Raw genomic sequence first — 21,443 nt, forward strand, 5'->3', positions numbered from 1 at the left:
TCATACTTACAGGCCGATAATTGCTAGGTTTACTCTTAGAACCCTTTTTAAACAATCGAACAACACGAGCAATGCGCCAATCCTCCAGCACCATCCCCGTTTCTAATGACATTTGAAATATTTCTGTCAGAGCCCCTGCTATTGTAAATTGTTGACAAGTTTTGAAATTTTTCTTTTGATTTGACAATGCACAATGTTTTGTAGATTAGCTCAGAAAAATCCTACTTCAGTTTATTTTAAATTTTGAAAATGAGACAGTAAAATGTGAAAATGATTGTATGGGCTAAAAAATTCTCAAAGGCACTGCATATGTCACCTGATGCAACCCTGAGATTAATTTTCTTGCAGGCAATTGCAGTAAATTCAAGAAACACAATGGAATCAATGAAAGACTGCACTAACAGAATGGATATAAACCAATGCACAAAAAACTCTGCAAATACAAAATAAGTAGCAATAATAATAAACAATTAAGCAAACAATATCAAGGACATGAGATGAAGAGTCCTTGAAATCAAGTCTGTTGGTTATGGGAACAGTTCAGTGAAGGGATGAGTGAAATTGACTGAAGCTCTCCTGTCTGGTTCAGGAGTCTGGTGGGTGAGGGGTAATAACTGTTCTTGAACCTGTGGTGTTTGTCCTTAGGCTCCTGTACCTTTTTCCTGAGGTAGCAGCAAGAAGACAGCATGGTCTGGATGGTGAGGGTCCTTGACGATGGATGCAGCTTTCCTGCGACAGTGCTCTGCATAGATTTGCTCAGTGGTGGGGAGGGCTTTACCAGTGATTGACTGGGCCATAATTACTACTTTCTGTACATAATTACTACTTCTGGCATTGGTGTTTCCATACCAGGATCTGATGCAACCGATCAATATACTCTCCACCACACATCTATGGAATTTTGTTAAAGTTTTAGATGACATGTTGAACCTTTGCAAACTTCAGAGAAAGTAGAGGTGTTGCTGTGCTTTCTTGGTAATGGCACTTACCTGCTGGACCCAGAACAGAGCCTCTGACATGATTAACATTGAGGAATTTAAAGCTGCTGATCTCTTCCACCTCTGATCCCCTGATGAGGACTGACTCATCGACCTCTAGTTCCCCTTTCTGAAGTCAGTAATCATCCCTGGGCCTAGCTGACATTGAGTGAGAGGTTCTGTTGTGGCACCACTCAGCCATATTTTCATTTTTACTCACGTATGCCGATTCATCATCCTTGGATTCGGCCAACAACAGTGGTGTCATCAGCAAATGTAAATATGGCATTGGAACTGTATGTAGCCACACAGTCATAAGTGTAAAATGAGCAGAGCAGGAGGCTAAGCCTTGTGGTTCACTTGTGCTGAGGGAGATTGTAGAAGAGATGTTTATTACTAATCTGAACTGAGTGGGTCTGCAAGTGAGGACATTGTGGATTCAGTTGCACAATGAGATATTGAGGCTTAGAACTTGAAGCGTATTGTTTAGTTTTGAGGGGAAGATATTATTGAATGCCAAGCTCTAGTCAATAAAGAGCATCCTGATGTATGCATCTTTGCTGTCCAGATTTTCTAGCATTGAGTGAAGAGCCATTGAGATGGCATCTGCTGTTGACCTGTTGTGACTGTGTTGCTTGGTTTCACTTTTTAGGAGGGGATTGTATTCAAGCTCTGTCACAGCTGTTGAGCATCCCCCAGTGATTCAGGTTGGGTCTGGATTTGCCACTTCACCTGTGAGATGGCTTTCCAAAGATCATACCTGGACCTCTTGTATTTAACTTGGTTGCCCAACCTGAATACCACAGATCTGGCCCTCAGCAGAATGCAGATCTCATGGTTCATCCAGGGCTTCTGATTAGGAAGGCTGAATGAATTTGTGGAGACACACTTGTCAATGACTATTTTTATGAAGTGCAAAATTATGGGCTTGTGATGGGAGAAGGGACTAATTAATAGGTATTTAATTGCTAGTTTAATTAGTCTGGTTCATTGTGGGATGAAGAGCTTGCTCCAGTGCTATACTGTTCCATGGTTGTAGGAGAAAACTGGAACACTTAGGGGAAAACCAGTCTTGGGAGAGTGTACATTCATACAAGGTCAGGATCCAGTCCTGGTGTGTGAAGGCATCAGCACTAACTGCTGCATTTATACAGTTGATGGATCTTTCACCTTGTTTTTGTCAAATGCAGTATGAAATTGAGTTTCACAATCTGATGTTATTTTTGTTTTTCTTTCTCAGGAGTTGTAGTGTTTGGGGGAGATAATGGCTTGATATGTTAATTTAAGAGCAAGGCTTCAGGAAGAAACCATCCATTAGCACCTGGGTATATATCTGAATGTAGGATTGGGACATCACATTGACACTCTCCAAGTACTTTGGGCCACATTGAGATTGTAGAAGTTTTTTTTAATGTTGGCTGTCGTGGAATAATTCTAATTAAAAGTATTGGGGAATGACAGTGAATATCTGGTAACTTCATAAGTAGCTTTCTTCACTTCCAAAGTTGTGCATTTATCAAATCAGCTTGGGGAAGATGCAGAAGTAATTGACATATTAAGGTTCCCCCCCCTCTATACTTTAAATATCTAATCTTGTTTTGAAACTTGTTCTTTCCTAGGTCTCCCCCTACGAATCTCTCTGCTGGGATGTCTATGTGTGATCAACCTGTTCTACCACAGTCGTCATCTTTTGTATTCCGACCGAACCCATGTCCCACCAGCTTCAACAATAATGTTTCTTCTCCAGTGTCTCATAATCAGAACATGATCTCATTCAGAACAAGTGTATCCAACTCTATTACCAACACATCGACTATTCGCCAAGACGTGACTACCTCAAACTCTCCCTCAGGACCGGCACCTCCGTTCAACGGCCTGCATGTCCTTAGTCATTCCCACTCATTGAGATCCAGTGGCCAAAGGCACATCATTCCAGAAACTTCCAATAACATTGTTTCCAATGTGGCAATGGGACGATATGGGAATGGCAGTTTGATGGGCAGTCGCATCGGATTGGCACTTTTTGGCATTTGCAGTGGCAACAGAGCTTTGTTTAAAAGCATCCAAGAGGAGAGTGGCTGCAGCTTGCTTTATATTGTGGAGGACTGTATTCAGGATGTGGAATGTGCCTTCAGCGCAGACGTTCTTGCAAATACCCGGGTGGTACGTGGGCAAGATGCTGACATTGTGCTCAATGACCAATGGTATGGTTATAAACCCTGTATCAGTTCTTCACAGACCTCCCTGTATTGGAGCTATGTGTAGTTTGAGGAATTTACAACCTACTCTTAATGGTAGATATTCTGGGCAGTTCCGGAGCCGTTCAAAGAAACAACTGTCCATAAATGAGTGGTCATAAGGACATATAAAAGCAGGTTCAGGCCATATTGTCTCTAGAGACTGCTCTGCTATTTCTTCAGATCATGGTTCTCCTTTACTTCAACCCCACTTTCCTGCACCAACCTCTTAATCTGTGATTAGTGTCCGAAGGTGATACGACTAGAATATAAATAGCAACTGAAGCTCCAAAGCCCTCTTGGGAATTCCAACAAATCAGTACCTTTGGGTGAAAGAAATTTCTTCTCATTTCTGTTCTGATCTATTCCTGGTGTTTGATACCCAAGCTAAGTAAAGCATCATGTCTGTGTTTACTTTGTTGATCCTGTAAGAACGTGATTGTCTCTCATTCTCCTGAAGTATAGATATCTTAGGACCAAGATCTGCTCAATCTATTTTCATACAACACATGCCATACAACTCTGATGAAACTGCACTACATTCCCTCCAATGGAAATACAATTCCTTAGATAGGGAGATTGGACCTGTGCACCCCATAGCTTCACCAGATCCCTAAATTACTGGTGCAAGATTTCCTTGTTGATAGTTCATCATTGAATAAGCCCAACATATTGCTTTTATTTGCATGCATGTTAACTTTTTTCTTCATGTACAAAGATAACCAGTAGCAACAACTTTCTGTGCCGCACTATACGTGAAAAAAAATCCTTTTTTCTATTTATTCTGTCACCTTATTTTCCTGTATCCTCCTCACAGCCCTCCTTGCTACCATCAGCAAACTTGGATATGTTGCGCTTGATATTTCATGCAAATGACTGATGTAGATTGTGGCGAACTGAGGCTGCAGCACTGTTTCCTGAGGCATTCCATAAATCTCCTACTTAATCTGTTATTTTCTAACATAAGGAATCTTACCAAACTGTGTGGAATTTTGTAAAATGGCTGCCTGTAAATCCACTATCTCCACAGCCAGCATCATAAAATGTTTTTCATTATGTTAACACAGAACATAGACATCTACAGCACATTGCAGACCCTTCGACCCAGAACGTTGAGCCGCCCATGTTCCTATATTCTGGACGTGTATCTGTTAATTACTCCAGAAATAATTTTTTCTTGAGATTAATTTCTTTGAGCTTATTCACTCCATACCTGAACATTTCTACCATTTATGAGGGTTTTCTTATGCCAAATATAAAATATTTGCTTAATTTCTCTGCAATTTCCTTATTCCTCAATATACTTTTTTTACTGAAAAAGGAATTACATTAGACTTAGTCAACCTTTTGACTCCGTTGCATCGATCAAAAATACAATATGATTTTTATCAGGTAACTGCTGTATTCTGCTTTCATGTTCTTTATCTATGTCTATGCTAAATTCTGAAATTTTCCCAGTTAGTCTGACTAGTTTTTCTTCCCATCATTGAAAACTTTTTATTTTGAAATAATGGTCTTTAATTTCTCTCGAAAGACGCTAGACCACTTTTTCTGTTGATTTTTTTTTACTCAATTGTATGTATATTATGAACTATGTATTTTTAAAATGTCAGTTATTGTTTGTCATAACTTTGATTAATAAGGACCTGCCTTTTATTGAATCAACAGGATAGTTGGAATAGTTTCAGTAAATGCATCTTAGTTTGCTGGATGGCTCACAGAAGACTTTTCCTGAGTTTATTCTTCTTTTCATTGGCAGTAGTTTATTTACCCTTTTTCATGGTTTGGTTTAGCAGTACAGGAAGGAGATGCATCATCTAATGGAAAAGATTATAGTAGATAACTTATATGTTTATTTGCTTCTATTTTGAATATTTATTTGATTATTTTGCCTCTTTTTTTTACTAAACTCACTTTAAGGAGAGGCTACTCCTTAGGCCAGTGAGTCTGAATCTTTGTCTAGGTGGCCACTCATCAAGTCGAGCTGCTGATGAAATGGTTGCCTCTGCCACTCTACCTGCAATCCACATGCTCATCAGTGGAGCAGAATGATGCAAAGACGTGGATTGTTTGCTTTTTGCAAGTGCAGGCTCAGTGGTCTAACAAACTGACAAAGTCATCCTTTTTTTTTCTTACTCAATGTCCAAGTAAAAACCTTAAGAGAGAGTTCCATCTGATGCATTTTTTTGTTGCATAATACTGTTAGAACCTGTAGTTTCTGTCTGATGAAGTCTTTTAGCAGAGACTTGTACTATAATTTAGATAATAGCATTGAGTACTTTCTGTACAGAATCACCAGTCTTCAAAGAGATATTTTTGTTTGAACATTAGATGTTCAAAGTTAAATTTATTATCTGTGTACTTATGTGTCACTATATATGACCTTAGATCCATTTTCTTGCAAACATTTACAGGAAAATAAAGAAATACTATAGAATTTATAAAAAGCTATTCACCCCACGTGGTGGGGTAGAAATATTCTCTACCAAAGGAGCTGTAAGGCACTTCTTCCCTTTGCTAGCCTGCAAACAAGGTGTAGCCCCCCGAGGAGCCCACCCCCCCACCAATAAGGGTCACTTGAAGCCATGGGAGCAGGTGGTGGATGGTCGTATGAGCAGCTGGTGCACATCACAAGGACTGGTTATGTGACCACTGACGCCAGGCGGACAATCTGAAGAGTATTGATCATGGCTGAGGTTCCCATATTGTAAAGGCATGGCCCAGAAGAAGGCAATGGCAACCACTTCTGTAGAAAAATCTGCCATGAACAATCATAGAACCATGATCGCCCACGTCATACGCCATGACATAATGGTGATGATAATCATAAACAAGGCCTGACAAATCATGCAAATAATAAAAATGTAAAGAAATAATACTGAGAATATGAGTGGTAAAGTCCTTGAAACTGAGACAGTTTAGCATTGAGGTGAGTGAAGTTATCCATGCAGTTTCAGGAGCCTGATGGTTGTAGGATATTAACTGGTCCTGAACCTGTTGGTGTGGGACCTAAGTATCCGGTACCTCCTAACTTTGACTAGTAGCACTATGTTTTTAGTTAACTTAAATTGCAGCAGTCTGGTTGTATTGGCTGCAGCTTCTCAGTCCAAATGGGTGAATGTCATAATGCACGATATTACCACTTGTATATCATGTTGTTCGTTCATTTACAACATTGCTTGTTTCAGCAGATGTCAATTTGTGAACAAGATAGGAGACTTTATCAAATCCCACTGCAGTGCATTGGGAATTAAGCATTCAGTTCAATAAATACTGTTGAATAAAAAGCTAACATCAGTAAGGATGATAATGAACTATTGGATGGTCATAAACATCCTTTTCAGTTTGTTAATTCTTTTTGAGGAAGGCAATCTGCTCTTTTACCTGGTGTGGTTAAGATGTGATTACTGCACTCACAAAAGTGTATTTACTCAAAATTGACATTTTGAGATGACCTAGGACAGGGGTTTGCAACCTCTTTTATGCCATGGAGCCTTACCATTAACCAAGGGGTCTGCGGACCCCAGGTTGGGAACCTGTGACCTAGGATGATACTTAGTTCAAAGTCAAAAGGTATAGATAGGAATATGGCATATTGAAGAATATAAAACACTTTTAATGATAGCGAATTTTTCTTCATGGTTCATTGTAATATTTGGTACAAAAACTTTTCTTTAAGTTTGAATTTTCTAAATTTGAAGATTTTTCTTATTTTTTTCATCAGGTTGAATAGTAAAAATACTATAGGTAATGCTTAAAGCCAACGTGTGGTGTGTTACTTTATTTCATGGTCTTTATGTTGAATACAACTGATATTTCATTTAGCTGGAATTTTCTTGCAGTGATCTCCCATGGTGCATTAGAATTAGATTTAAATTGCATATTTTGATATAATTAGGATCAGTAATCTGGTTTTGTGGTCATCATGCTTTATAGAAGTTACTGCTAATTTTCTTCTCCATTTGAATAGTGTTTCAGGAGTCATCATTTCCTCGCTGGCAGAAGAAGGCTCAGAAGTAGTTCTGGATGCTTTACGTGCAGGTATAGTGTTAGTTTTAGACAAATGCTGATTGGAGGGACTAGGAAGAATGATTTAGAGATTTAAATTTAGAGACTCAAGAGCACAGTAATAACCCTTCCAGCCCAGTTACACCCATGTGACCAGTGAACTTACCAATAAATCTTTGAAATGTTGGAGGAAACTGGAGCATCTGGAGGAAATCTGCCTAGTCATGGGGAGAACATACAAACTCCTTACACATAATGGTAGGAATTGAAGGCAACACACACAAAATGCTGGAGGAACTCAGCAGGCCAGGCAGCATCTATGGGAAAGAGTGGACAGTCAACATTTCGGACCGAGATGTCAACCATTCACACTTCTGTAGATGCTGCCTGGCCTGCTGAGTTCCTCCAGCATTTGGGATTTCCAGCATCTGCAGATTAGCTTGCATTGGTGGGAATTGAGCCCTGGTTGCTGGCACTGTAATAATGTTACAGTGGCCCTCCAATGATATTGAAGATCTAATGCTTGACAGCTTGCTATCATGTTTAAGTGAGTGTTCATTGTCTGATATGGTTACGTCATCCAAGTCTTATACATTTTGCCAACTATATGTTGTCTCAGTTTATCCCAACTAGTGAAATAACAGCAGCTTATGTAAACATCCTTGTGCCAGGACGTTGGAAGCAATTAGTCAGTTTCTCTAAATAACAAGTGACTGGATCCTGCTGGGGTTTTTTCTCTGGATTTTTCTTAAGGATAAAGATTCCCATTGATACTCTAATTCAGGAGTTCCATGCCATGGGCCCCTACCATTAACTGAGGGGCCCTTGACCCCAAGTTGGGAACCCCTGCTCTAGGTGGTGAAGCATTTGACCTTGTTCTAAAGGGTGACCGATTAAATGGGGTCCTGGAATAATTGCTGTCACCTTTGTGGCTGCAACAACATTGTCATGGAAGGGAGAAGGAATCGGGAAAAGCATGTGGAAGCCAACTGACAATTTGAATGGCACTCATGTTTCATTCTTTGTGTTGAGTTACATTCTTTTGCAATTAGTAAAGACAAAGCTAAATAGATTCATAAACTGAAATTACAAAAAAAGTAAATGCATTGGATCAGTTTTTTAAAAATATGAATTATTCCAGTTTGTGCTGCTCATTGAATCAAGAAAAGTTATTTTCATAATGTAGAAGTACCCATCTTATTTTGAAAATACTAAATTCAAGATGCTCCTGTCAGCTTAATTATCCTGTCACAAACAACCCAGAGTCTGCCAACTCCAGCTAGAGTCATTCAGTGCTCACTTAACTAAGTATTTACTTAATATTTGTCAGACTTAGTTGGCTTGAAGAGCTGCATATTTATCTTTCATATTGTGATGTAATAGGCTGAAAATGAAATGCTAGAAATCTGAAATAAAAACAAAGTACTGGAATCACTCACCTTTTCACAGAGAGAATCCATGTAAAAAGGAACTGAGTAACAATCAACCATTTCAGGTCGAAGGCCCAAATTTTTTTTAATTGCACCCTAGAACAGGATCAAAATCAGGTTTGATATCACTGATGGTGGTGGCATCCGTCGGTCTCGAGAGACCATGGATCTGCGCCTGGAGTTTCCAGGGTGCAGGCCTGGGCAGGGTTGTATGGGAGACTGGCAGTTGCCCAAGCTGCAGGCCTTCCCCTCTCCATGCCACCGATGTTGTCCAAGGGAAGGGCACTGTGACCCATACAGCTTGGCACCGGTCGCAGAGCAATGTGTTGTTAAGTGCCTTGCTCAAGGAGACAAACACGCCGCCTCAGCTGAGGCTCGAACCAGTGATCTTCAGGTTACTAGTCTGATGCCTTGCCCACTAGGCCACGTGACAACACTATATCACTGATATATGTCGTAATATTAGTTGTTTTGGGGCAGCATTACAAAAAAATACTAAATTGCAAAAGAAATATAGAAGATTACCTATGTAGTGCAAATAGAGAACAATATTAGCGAGTTTGTGTTCATGGGTTTAATGTCCATTCAGAAATCTGATGGCAGAAGGGAAGAAGCTATTCTTAGAACATTGAGTGTGCATCTTCAAGCTCCTGTATCTCCCCTCTGATGGTAGCAATAATGAAAGGGCATGTAAACTGCAAGATGAGGGTCCTTAATGATGGATGCTGCCTTTTTCAGGCATCACCTTTTGAAGATGCCTTCGACGTTGGGGAGGCTAGTGCCCTTGATGAATCTGGCTGAGTTGCAACCCTCTGCAGCTTTTTCCGATCCTGTGCAGTGATCCATCCGTATCAGACAGTGACGCAATCAGTTAGAACAAATAGTTGTCTTCAAAATATTTACCTAACCTCTGCCAAAATACCAAATAAAAATTGTTTTCCCTTGTATCTGGTACTTTGAGATGAATCATTTATTCTCTTTATGTTCCAGGTAAAGGAGTATTTTGTGAAAAGCTACTGAGTTTAGACAAACATGTTGCTGAATCATGCTTTGATGAGGCTGCAAGAGTTGGGAAACCTCTGGTCTGTGGACTGTATAAGTGAGTAGAATCTTCTGGGTGGAATTAGAGAGCCCGAGTTGACAATATTACATTGGGCAATACACACAAAATGCTGGAGGAACTTAGCTGGCTTGGCAATTTCAGCCTGAAATGTTCACTGTAGTTTTTTCTCCGTAGATGCTGCCTGGCCTGCTGAGTTCCTCCAGCATTTTGTATGTGTTGCTTGGATTTCCAGCATCTGCAGATTTTCTCTTGTTTGTGAATATTACATCGGTCCATATTTTGCATTTCTGTCGAGAGTAAATGTACTGTTTGATATGGTACAGATTAGGAAGGCTTCGTGTTTGAATGCCGGACTCTGTTGATATTTCATGTCAGCTGGCTGAAGAGAGTGGGAAAGTGAGATCAGCCAAGAATTGCTGATTCTGTCCACATCTGGGAGTTGTTTGCCTTTGAATTTAATGAAAAGGTTCATCCAAAACATTTGTGTGGATTTGTCTGTTATCTTGCAATACTTTGCTCACACTTGGCGAATGGATTCATCTACAAGGAACTGAAGTGACCAGTTAGCAGAGCCACAATGTCATTTGACAAATATTTTGGATGGAGATGGGAGAAAATTAAAAATAAAGGTAGCAAAGGGTCGAAATACAGTATGTTTTCCATAGTGAAGCCATGAGTTCAGATTCAGAATGGCATCATCTTGGGAATCAGATTCCCAAGATGTTGTAGATCATTGTTCACATTGGGATTTTTGGAAATATGGAATCTATTAGTTACAAAATCCAAACTTGAACAGTGATTCTTTTATGCCAGGATAAATTTCTTTTGCTATAGTTATCTATTACATTTCACAGTAAAACAAAATGCTGCTGATTAATGTATTTGACCATTTTTTGTCTCCATGCAGGCGTTTCGATCCTGCTGTACAGTTCTTATACAAGAAGGTTCACAACAAGGCTCTGGGAAGAGTTCAGCGAATTGTCAGTGTCAGTAAGACCTTCCCTTCTCCGTCTCTAAGCTACATTAAAAAGACAGGTATGACCTCACAAAAGCAGATTGCATCTTGTGATGTGAAAGTTAGATTAACTTTATTTGAATGCAAAGTAAAGAAAGTTGATGTGCAAAATAAAGAATCAAGTTGAGGCTGAAACAAAAAGTTGGAAATGAAAAGAGAAAGTAGTAGAAATAGAGGGAGTATGTCAACATTTAAAAAGAGAAACTTCTAAAATCAAACTACTGCCACGATGGAAGTTTGAAATATGGCACAAAAAGTCTCAAAATATTCAGTATGTCAGATAGTGCCTGAAGTGAGGAAAAACACGGTTAACATTTACAAATTAGTGAACCTTCATCAGAGTACTTCTGAAAGCAGAGTTTTGGTAAAGGTGTCTTCATTTCATTTCAGGTGGAATATTTTGCCGGTTGTTACAGAAATCATGCCTTTGTAACTTTTATTGCACTATTCAGTTACATCATCATCTCACTCCAATGAATTAGAATATTGTATGTAAAAAGTAATTATAATAGTTGAGCTGCATATTCCAGATGTCAAATGAGTATTATTTATGAGATTTGTGGACACAATTCCACCTTGATGAATAATTGCAGGTACCCAAGGTTGTGAGATCATCCTCATTTCCATTTTTTATTGAGATACGGTGCTGAATAGGCTCTTGAAGTCACACTCCAGCAATCCCTGATTTAACCCTAGCTTAATCACAGAACAATTTACAATGACCAGTTAACCTACCAAACGATGTGTCTTTGTACTGTGGGAAGAAACTGGAGCACCTGGAGGAAACACAGTCATTAACAGGGAGAACGTACAACCTCCTTACAAGGCAATGGTGGGAATTGAACCCAGGTAGTCTATACTGGAAAATGTTGTGCTATCCACAACACTACCATAATAACCTATTAACTGTTATTAGAATGTAACTAAGTATGTCCCTGGAGTCTTCAGCTTTATGATTGACAGAACTGACAATCATCTAAAGTTTATTAAAATCCTGCTGCTTTGGTCCAAGTTGGCTGCAATGATGTAGCTAGAAATTTTAGTTTTGTAGTCATTGCATTCTTTGTTTCTCTGAAGCCCAACTTAATAAACTATCCTTTGAAGTATGGTCATTTTGAACTTTTCTTGACAGGTTGAAAGTTCATTGGGTTCACTTAATTCGATGTGTTGAAGTTGAGCAGATTGTGAATAACATTACAGTATCTGCCTCTCATTCTGTGGCAGCTGAAGCGTTATCCTTGTCTACCAACTACTTTAGTCTGACGTGCAATGACTTTTCATGTCCCTCATGTTTCTCAGCTTGTTACAAGGTTGTGCCTGCCAGACTCGCTCTGTCAATGGTTACCCAAGATTTACCGTGATCACTAGTTATTTTTATCTTGTGCTCTCTGTCAAATCTTTATTAGCTTGCTGCTCAGTATGGTTGAGTCATCATTAAAGCTGACCAAACATTGAGATTTCTAGGATCCTTATAAATTTGTTTCCAGCTAAAAATAGGATAGGAAACATGCGCTCTCAGTCTTGCAGGTGTCCTAACATACGGCCCATGGTGCAGCATTGCAACAGTATAGTGTTTTATAGCCTTTATAAATAGCTAATTATCTCAGTAGGTTTGGAAATAATGTGTGCAGGCTTTGAAAATCCCTGTAATGCAGAATGAGTGAGCCTGAAGAGCTTCTCTTAAATTCACAATACTCATCAATAAAATAAAATAAAATTGGCTGGTAATGAAAAGTGAGAGCTATTGCCTTTACATTTTGTGGAATAACTTGCTATATCTTCAGAGGGAGCTGGGTGGATAAACAAATTATAAACCATCAACTGGTGATCTCTTGGACAATACTTCTGAGGAATTCAGTGGAGATTTTCTCCCCCTTAGCAACTTGGCCTCTCAAGGCTACAAAGCCGAGGGAGCTGATGAAGAGTTTACTTTTGATATAGATTTAGAAAAGGCTTATTGAGTGTGATTCTTCTTAAACGTGTCATAGGTTCAGACAGGGCTCTATGGTAGCATTGTGGTTAGTGCAACACTGTTGCAGCATGGGGCATTCGGAGTTTGAAATTCAAATCCAGCACTGTCTTTAGGGAGTTTGTATGTTCTCGCTGTGACTACGTTGCTTTTGTCTGGGTGCTCTGGTTTCTGCCCATAGAAGTACCGGTTAGTAGGTTAATTGGTCATTGTAAATTGTGCTGTGATTAGGCTAGTGTTAATAAGTGGGTTACTGGGTGATTTTCTCATTGTGCTGGAAGGGCCTCTTCAATGCTGTATCTCTAAGTAAATAAGTAAACATGCTTTGTGATGTTTGTGACTCATGTTGAATGTTTACTGTCTAAAATTCAATTGCATTGTAATCCTTAATTATGCTGTTTCATATATGCAAAATGGTCTGAAATATTCTCTTTCATACAGGTGGAATTTTCTATGATGGTGTGGTACATGACTTGGATACTGTCTGTTGGATTCTTGGAGAAAATGCTCCAGATACCATATTCTCCTTAGGCCATGCCTTCTGTCAAGGTAGAATCAAAATGAATATTGTGTTGATGTTTGCAACAAAAACTATTTCTGCAGGTCACAATGATTAGTAGATCTTAGTTGAAAACACCACACCTCTGACTCTACCCAATTAGTGTCTGATTTAATATTGAATATGCCAGTGGTGTGCATGAGAGTTTTGGAGAATATAAAAATTCAAAAATGTCAGAAACTGCTGCCCTCTGGGATTTTCATGCACAACAGTCTCCAGAGTTTACAGAGAAAATAGAGGGGAAAAAAAGCCAAAAAGCATCCAGTGAGTGGCAGTTCTGTGGGCAAAAGCACTTGTTAATGAGTGAGGTCAGAGGAGAATGACCAGACTGGTTGAAGGTGACAGTAACTCAAACAACCATGCATTACAACAGTGATGTGCAGAAGAGTGTCTTTGAATGCCCACCACAGTGAACCTCGAAGTGGATGGGCTACAGCAGTAGAAGATGATAAACGTCCTCTCAGTGGCCACTTTATTAGGTACAGGAGGAATGTACATATTGAACTTAAGCCCTTTTATGACCAGTTTAATACATCGGCCTGAGGGGAGAAAACAAAGCCATCAGTTTGTCATTAAAAACTCACCAGTTCACCAATTCCTTTTCATGAAAATAAGCTCTGTGGTCTCTACTGCATCTGGCTCACACATGCTTGATTTCAAAAGCCCTCTGAAGAACATGGAATAGGCAATAAATATTCATGGAACATGACAAACAAATGGAAGAAACTGACAATTTTTATGATGTCTGAACCAAAAAAATGTTGGACGCTTTTGCAAGAATGTCATTTGTGTGTTATTCAAGGAAAGTATGTTAGTCCAAAATCTGGCCATCAGAAAAAAGATATTTTTACTTAATGTTCCATTAAGTTAAATTAAAATTGGACAAATTTCTCATTATCCGTGGTACCCCACATTAATTATTGGCTGGGCATGGCTTGAATTCCCAAGGTCAATGCAACCTAGGCAGAATAATGAACTCTGCCATCCCTGTCTACATCAAGCATGATCTGCTGTTTACTTGGTAAGTACAAAATAAATTGTCTTTTTCCCTCAGGGTTTTATGTAAACATTGTTCTTCATTTGTCAAAATCAAAAATCTGGCACACTCATACTCCCAAGAGGGCTGGACTTTGGACAAGAATCTTACGATTGAAACACGGCAATAATTTGATCCCCAACATAGAGATTATTTAATCAACCTGAATATATCCTGACACTAAACCACTGAGAGAAATAATGTGTGTTTATTTAGTACCTTCTATGAAGTTGGTGAAATAGATTCAGTCTGTTTTAGTGATGTTAAGTGAAGAATGTCCTCAATATTATTTACTTATATATCGTTTTTTTGTATTTGCAGAGTCATTCATCTTTTGCATATTGTTTGTGGTAATCTTTCATTGATTCTGTTGTATTTCTTTTTTTTCTACTCTGAATGCCTGCAAGAAAATGAGTCTCACATATGTGGTAACATAAACGTACTTTGACACTACATTAACTTCAAACTTCAAATGAGTCTTGGCCATATGACCAAGGATAATTCCCTTCTCTTTGAAATAATGCTATGGGATCGTTATATTTACATACAAGACTTTGGTTCAGTATCTTGTCCTGAAGATGCCACCTCCCAACATCCAGCACCCCCTCAGCATTGCAGCAGAGTTCCAACATAGATTTACACAATACCCTCCCCCCTTTTAACTTGCAATTTGAATCTGCAGTCAGTTATTCATGCAAGAGTATTCTTACTTAAGCCACAGCAGATACCAACATTTTGATCAGATTATGTAATTAAATTGATGGAAGAATAAATATTAGACTTATTGTGGAGAATGGTTGTGTTATTGATTGAAATAGTACTTTGGGATCTTTTAAATCTATTTGTGAGAGCAGTTGTGATCTCATCTGAATGAAGGGGTAACTCCAGCCTGTACTCACTGGAATTTAGAAGAATGGGGGGGAAATCTCATAGAAACCTTGTTGAGTATTGAAAGGCCTAGCTAGAGTGGACAGACAGGGGATGTTTCCTCTAGTGGATGAGTTTAGGACCAGAGGGCACAGCCTCAGAATGGAAGGGCGTCCCTTTAGAACAGAGATGAGAAATTTCTTTACCCAGAGGTTGATGAATTTGGGGAATTAATTGCTACATATGCCTGTGGAGGCTAAGTCATTGGATATATTGAAAGCGGAGGTTGGTCAGTTCTTGATTAGTAAGGATTATCGATTTTGTGCTCCCATTTCTGCACTGAATCACTGATAAATTAAACACTTGATAGAGCTGTACAGTTATTGAAGGACAGTGGCATTCCAGCCACTGGAAAGAGTTTGTACATTCTTCCCATGACTGTGTGGGTTTACTCCGGGTCTGCTGGTTTCCTCTCACATCCCAGACATATGGGTTAGTAGGTTAATTGATCACTTGGATGTAATTGGGCCATAAGGGTCTGTTACTGTGCTGTATCTCTAAATAAAAATATTGTGGGTTCATCACAAGGGTATATCCAACTGGTGCTTATAAGGGTATGGAAAAATTGTCATGGGTTGAAGCTGACATCTTGTGCCTGCAGTCCATGGATGTTAACTGCAGTGAGAAAGTGTTTTGAGGAGGAACAATGAGAATGCTGCTGGTAGTGGTTAAAATTGAATTACTGCACATTGCTTTGGTTCTAAACTCAGACTGTGGATTTAGTGCGTGATCCCTCACATCCCTTATTGCATAAAGTTGCGACGTTTGCAGCATTTTCTTTAAAACTCCTCTGTGCATGTCTTGTCATGTGCACTGAATCTGCCACACCTGTTCAAGGAAAACACTAAAACTGAATCGTCTAACAGTTCTGAGTTCTTAACAGGAAATAAATCAAAGCAACTATTCTATTTGAAGAAGGAGGAAAGTTGACTTTAATATGGTTTGTAAATTGTGACCCTCACCTATTCTCTATTGACAGAAATTGCAGCCCTTAAGGATGCTGATGCTGTCTCTGTTAGTATGAAATTTGCCAGTGGGGCAATAGTCACGCTTGATGTTAGTCAGCACTGTACACGGAGCAGTGACCAGAGACTAGAGGTAAGTATCTAGAGCGCAACCTGATTAATAATTATTATTTTATATTTTTTCCCCAATTATTTCCCGTTATTTTCATTCTCTGTCTTGGCATTCACCCTTTTCAAAATCATCTCCTTTTCATTCAACTTTTATCTGTTTTCATAATCCCACTCTGAAGCCTCTGGGTCCTCCTGGGGTAAATATTTTCCGTAATGCCCATCTCCCCAATGTACTTTTGGCTTAATCAATTCTGTTGTTCGTCTAAGGTGACATTCTGATACTGGCATTAGTGGCAAGCTGTTGACAGTTTATGGGAAATCATGAGAAATCTCCTTCCAAAGTTTCAGGTTGTTTAGAATGGCTTATCTACTACAATTTCTTTTTTGAAATACAGTGGATTCCGGTTATTTGGGATACATCGGGACCAGTACATTTTTGGCCTAGTTAAGCAACAGTCCCAATTAGCCAAAGTTTCATGGAAATAGTTAAAAAGGTATTTTAAAAAAAAGCTACTGTTTAGCTGAGTAACAAATTAAGTATTTAAATGAAACAAATTAGAATACTACCAATACTATTGCAGTACCATAAGACTGGATATGAAGTTACTCGTCATTAACAACAGAGGAGTTCATCCAATTCACACTGCCGTGTTCTCCTGATTGGGTGTCAATGAACAAAATCAGTGCAGGCACCTACTGTAGATAATAGACTGTCTTCATCCTCCAAATCTTCACTTTCATTGTAACATTCAAGATGATTGTCGATACCTTCAAATTCTTTTTAGTTTCTAACTTGTTGAAGCAGTGAAATTGTTTCATTTTTACTCCTGACTGTTTTTGGCTTCCCCAAGCCTGAACACTGGAAACCACACTGAGGAAAGCTGTTCTGAATTGTCTCCCTGCCAAAATCACAAATTGTTGAACAGAAACACACGCAACTGACATTATTTAAAAACTGTTCACTCTAAGCACAGCATTGTATTTAATGGCTACACAATTACACTCGACTAACACTATTTAGAAATTGTTTATTAACAGTCTCCTCCCCCAGTTAAGCGGCATAATGTCCCAAATAAATGAAGGGGATACTACTATTTTTTTAAAATTATTTTTTGTTCTTTTAAGAGTTGTCCCAAATAAGCGACTGCCCCAATTAACTGATGGCCCATGTTAACCAGAATCCACTGTACTGTTTAGTAATGAATTTCTCTTTGTTGAGGAAGTACCAGTTGGACGGAGCACGTTCAAGTATTGTGTACTTATTCAATTTTTGTTCCTGAATCCTTTAAGGTTCATGGATCAGAAGGAACACTAAAGATGGACAATCAAAATGCACTGGGAATAACGGAACAGGGCACACCCAGGCCAGTGTGCTCCCAACTGCATAATGAGCGATATAGGGATGCTTACAGAGAGCTTCTCAAACACTTCCTCAAGACGCTAAAAGGTTAGTAAAAAGAGGGAGATGTTGCCGATGATTCAGATCAGAGTTTCCATTTTGTAGTTTTAGAACATTTGTGCTGGAGTGTGGAGTATTCATAGGTCAGGCTATAATAGGGTTGGTGCTGACTCAATTGTCATTTATGGAAACTGCTGTTAAATGTCAGTTTGGTTTCGTTTGCACAAGTAGAACTTATGCACATGATCAAGGCAGGTATTAAGAGGAACTGCTTACTTTTTTGGAGGTATGTTTGAGGTTTAAGACTATGATTTAAATGAGTGAAGATATTCTGATTCATTTTCAAAGAAGCTAAAGAATTCTGCGTGGGTAACAGTCATTAAGTAGATTAACTCATCAGTCATCTCACTGAGGGAACTTCTCAGACTAAAATGGTCCTTATTTTTGTGAAAAGAACAGTGAGTACAATATAGCATGCAATTAGTTTTGAAGCTCTTAATATTTCCTTGTGATGCGAGAAATGTTGTGTAATATGCCTGATATTTTTAAAAATTCTTGTTATTCTCAAGAACCCCATGTACCCTCCACACCCTTGATTCATATACTTTGCTCCCCTATTCTTGTAATTGTTGTGTCTTACAAAGCAGTAACATTAGAGAATGGAAGTTTTTTTTCAGGGCCAGGAAAGCACTAGAGCTGAGATTTTTGCTCCCTTTCCAGATTTTCAGGCCAGTCACGAATCTCCTTTAAATGCATTATCAAAATCTCAGGTTGCTGCATTGAGAACAAGCACCTTACAGTCTAGGGAATGACAATAGACAATAGGTGCAGAAGTAGACCATTCGGCCCCTCGAGTCTGCACCGCCATTCTGAGATCATGGCTGATCATTCACTATCAATACCCAGTCCCTGCCTTGTCCCCATATCCCTTGATTCCCCTATCCATCAGATATCTATCTAGCTCCTTCTTGAAAGCATCCAGAGAATTGGCCTCCACCGTCTTCTGAGGCAGTGCATTCCACACCTCCACAACTTTCTGGGGAGAAGAAGCTCTTCCTCAACTCTGTTTTAAATAACTGACCTCTTATTCTCAATCCATGCCCTCAGGTACTGGACTCTCCCAACATCTGGAACATATTTCCTGCCTCAATCCTATCAAATCCTTTAATTATCTTAAACGTTTCAATCAGATCCCCTCTCAATCTCCTCAATTCCAGCGTGTACAAGCCCAATCTCTCCAATCTCTCTGCGTAAGACAGCCCTGCCATCCCAGGAATCAACCTAGTGAATCTACGCTGCACTTCCTCAATTGCCAGAATGTCCTTCCTTAAACCTGGAGACCAAAACTGTACACAATATTCCAGGTGTGGTCTCACCAGGGCCCTGTACAAATGCAAAAGGACATCCTTGCCTTGCTCTTGAATGCTGAATCCATTGCCTTTGGTTGGAATAATTGTCTTGGGTGATATAATTAATCCCACTACGTCAGTCATATGTTCCTCGATGCTTACTATTTAAATTCCCACATTAAGAACAGGTGCTGTTTTCATCCTAGGAATTGTACCTATTTACCTATTAAATACCACTGGGAGAGAAAGAAGAAATAAAACCTTACATTTCCATAATGCCCTTCACATCCCCTGGACATTACAAATTTTTTAGAGGCAGCGCTTTGTTAGTTTTGAGTAATTTTCTGATCTTCCTCCCTCAGGGAAGGAGCAGCCCTTTATCACAAAAGAGAACTTCCTGTGGACGATTCAGGTTGCTGCTGCTGCGGAGCAGTCTTGGAGGAACGGTTCAGCAGTTGACCTGCGGAATGAACCTCTTGACGGCACTGTTATTAAAACTGAGGTTCCCTGATACGGAGATGTGCGGAGGGAAGTGAGGACCATGCTTAATCACAAAAGCTGACAGTAACTTGTCAGGGCGTACAGAGGAAATGATCGGAGAGCAGACTACTGCTCTCTGCATACTACTAGACCTTTTGGACAGAAGACAGATACCTATAAAGGAAGAATTTTATTCTAAGTAGGGTTAGAGTGGTAGCAAATATACTCATCTGTTAAGTGGAGGGTTTGGGGGCGGGATGTAATGCAGGAGTAAATTAACCCATTGTGTGGTACAGTTCTGTCACACCCTCCTGAGAATCTGATGCTCTACCAACAATCAGCACTTGGCAGAGACTAATGGTTCAGAGTGCAGGATCCTGCCTGCAGAAATGTCTGCAAGAATCTGGCATTGGAACTGATAAAAAAATTTTTTAAATGGTTTCTGCCTCCCTTCTTACTCCTCAAATTGTATACCACTTGTCCGTTTCATGTGCAATCCGCAGCTGTTGTTCAGTCTGCTGTTACCTATAAAGGTGTCGAACTCTCGAATGACATGGGCAAAGCACTCGGTTAAATCTGATGAAGGTGAGGCTCTCCCAATAGCATATCAGGAGTCTGAAGACTTGGGTTAAGTATTTACTTTTTAGAGTACCACTAGAGGTGTGATAAAAGTTTACTATCTATGAACTGGAAGAACTTGTCCATTTGATTTCATGGTTCGTTGACCATGGTCGGCACCAGTATGTATAACCAATGTGGCGCAGGTTGCACATGGACTTCTTGTTTGCTGTCTTCTACATGAAATAAATGTTCGATTCTTTGTTACAATCAGTTAATTGCATTGAATTCAATTATGTTTAATGTGTGTTGTTTCAAATAAGTAATTTATTTAGAAAAATGTGCTTTTATATTTGCAATAATTGGACAACTTAGAATTGCTTATAAATACTATACTTGCCGGATCCAACATTGTAGAGATCAGGTGATGGACAGTTTGAAATATGCCCCTTTTGTAATAGAATAGTTAATTTTATTTTTAAAAATGTAAACATTTTAATGAATGTAATTATGTGCACTGTATTGTCTCTTGTTTTTGACAGCCACACTTATGTGAAATGTATATACTTCCACTGTTTTGTCAATGCATTGAGTATTAATTTCACCACTTGTGTTAGATCATCATTCATACAGTTCATTGAGTACAAGAAGGGATGAGAGAAGTCCTATTTTCTAGCCAAGGCAGCAGCATCTCAAATTTCAGTTCTCATGCATAAACACTGACTGCACATAAGCATTTAACCTTGACAAAGCAGAATCTCTGATTGACAAAAGCAAGATGAAGAAGTTGATCCACAGCATATTACAGAGCTGCTTTGAATTTTCACTCTACTGTGTGTGTGTGTGTGTGTGTGTGTGTGTGTGTGTGTGTGTGTGTGAAATGAAGCAAGGGAGGAAACTGTGAAGGCCTTGAGTACAAATTTTCCAATCCGCTCTGGCTATTGGAGTTTTGGCAGAAGAATGGAGAACCGCTGACACTGAAACGTTCTTTAACAAGTTAAATAAGGCAAGATCGTCGTGGGAAGATCCACGGGTAATTCATGGAAGCTCATGTGATTATTTTCTTTGAGGGAGGTCACAAGGAACATCAATGAAGGAAGTATGTTTGATCCAGTCCACATTAATTTTGTGAAAGCTTTTGACAAGATCCTAGGTGGAAGGTCAAAAGTTTAAAAGCCCACCAAAGGCAAATTGGATCCAAATTAGTTCATTGGCAGGAAGCAGAGGGTAATAATTGATGGATGCTTTTGGAACAAGTAGGGTTCCACAACATTTAGTATTTGGTCCCCACACCTTCCAGACCCACAACCACTACCATCTAGAAGGACGATAAAAGCAGATACCTGGGAACACCGCCACT

General features: G+C 39.3%; 1 protein-coding gene across 4 annotated transcripts in view; it reads left to right on the forward strand.

Annotated features, from left to right (window-relative positions):
* The window catches only part of LOC132382205 (myo-inositol 2-dehydrogenase-like), a 65,611-nt gene extending 44,924 nt beyond the window's left edge, over nt 1-20,687 (forward strand). For 2 of the 4 annotated variants that reach the window (XM_059952192.1, XM_059952189.1), the window contains exons 2-9: nt 2,597-3,181; nt 7,185-7,255; nt 9,643-9,751; nt 10,623-10,750; nt 13,141-13,248; nt 16,201-16,319; nt 17,588-17,744; nt 19,408-20,687. In XM_059952192.1, coding sequence (XP_059808175.1) covers nt 2,625-3,181; nt 7,185-7,255; nt 9,643-9,751; nt 10,623-10,750; nt 13,141-13,248; nt 16,201-16,319; nt 17,588-17,744; nt 19,408-19,556 — 1,398 coding nt within the window. In that variant the 5' untranslated portion in view covers nt 2,597-2,624 and the 3' untranslated portion in view covers nt 19,557-20,687. The remainder of the gene's footprint in view (nt 1-2,596; nt 3,182-7,184; nt 7,256-9,642; nt 9,752-10,622; nt 10,751-13,140; nt 13,249-16,200; nt 16,320-17,587; nt 17,745-19,407) is intronic. The other 2 variants (XM_059952193.1, XM_059952190.1) reach the window with 2 other exon arrangements.
* Nucleotides 20,688-21,443: the final 756 nt, after the last annotated feature.

The sequence above is a fragment of the Hypanus sabinus genome, chromosome 27 (assembly GCF_030144855.1).
Source record: "Hypanus sabinus isolate sHypSab1 chromosome 27, sHypSab1.hap1, whole genome shotgun sequence".
Lineage (NCBI taxonomy): Eukaryota > Metazoa > Chordata > Chondrichthyes > Myliobatiformes > Dasyatidae > Hypanus > Hypanus sabinus.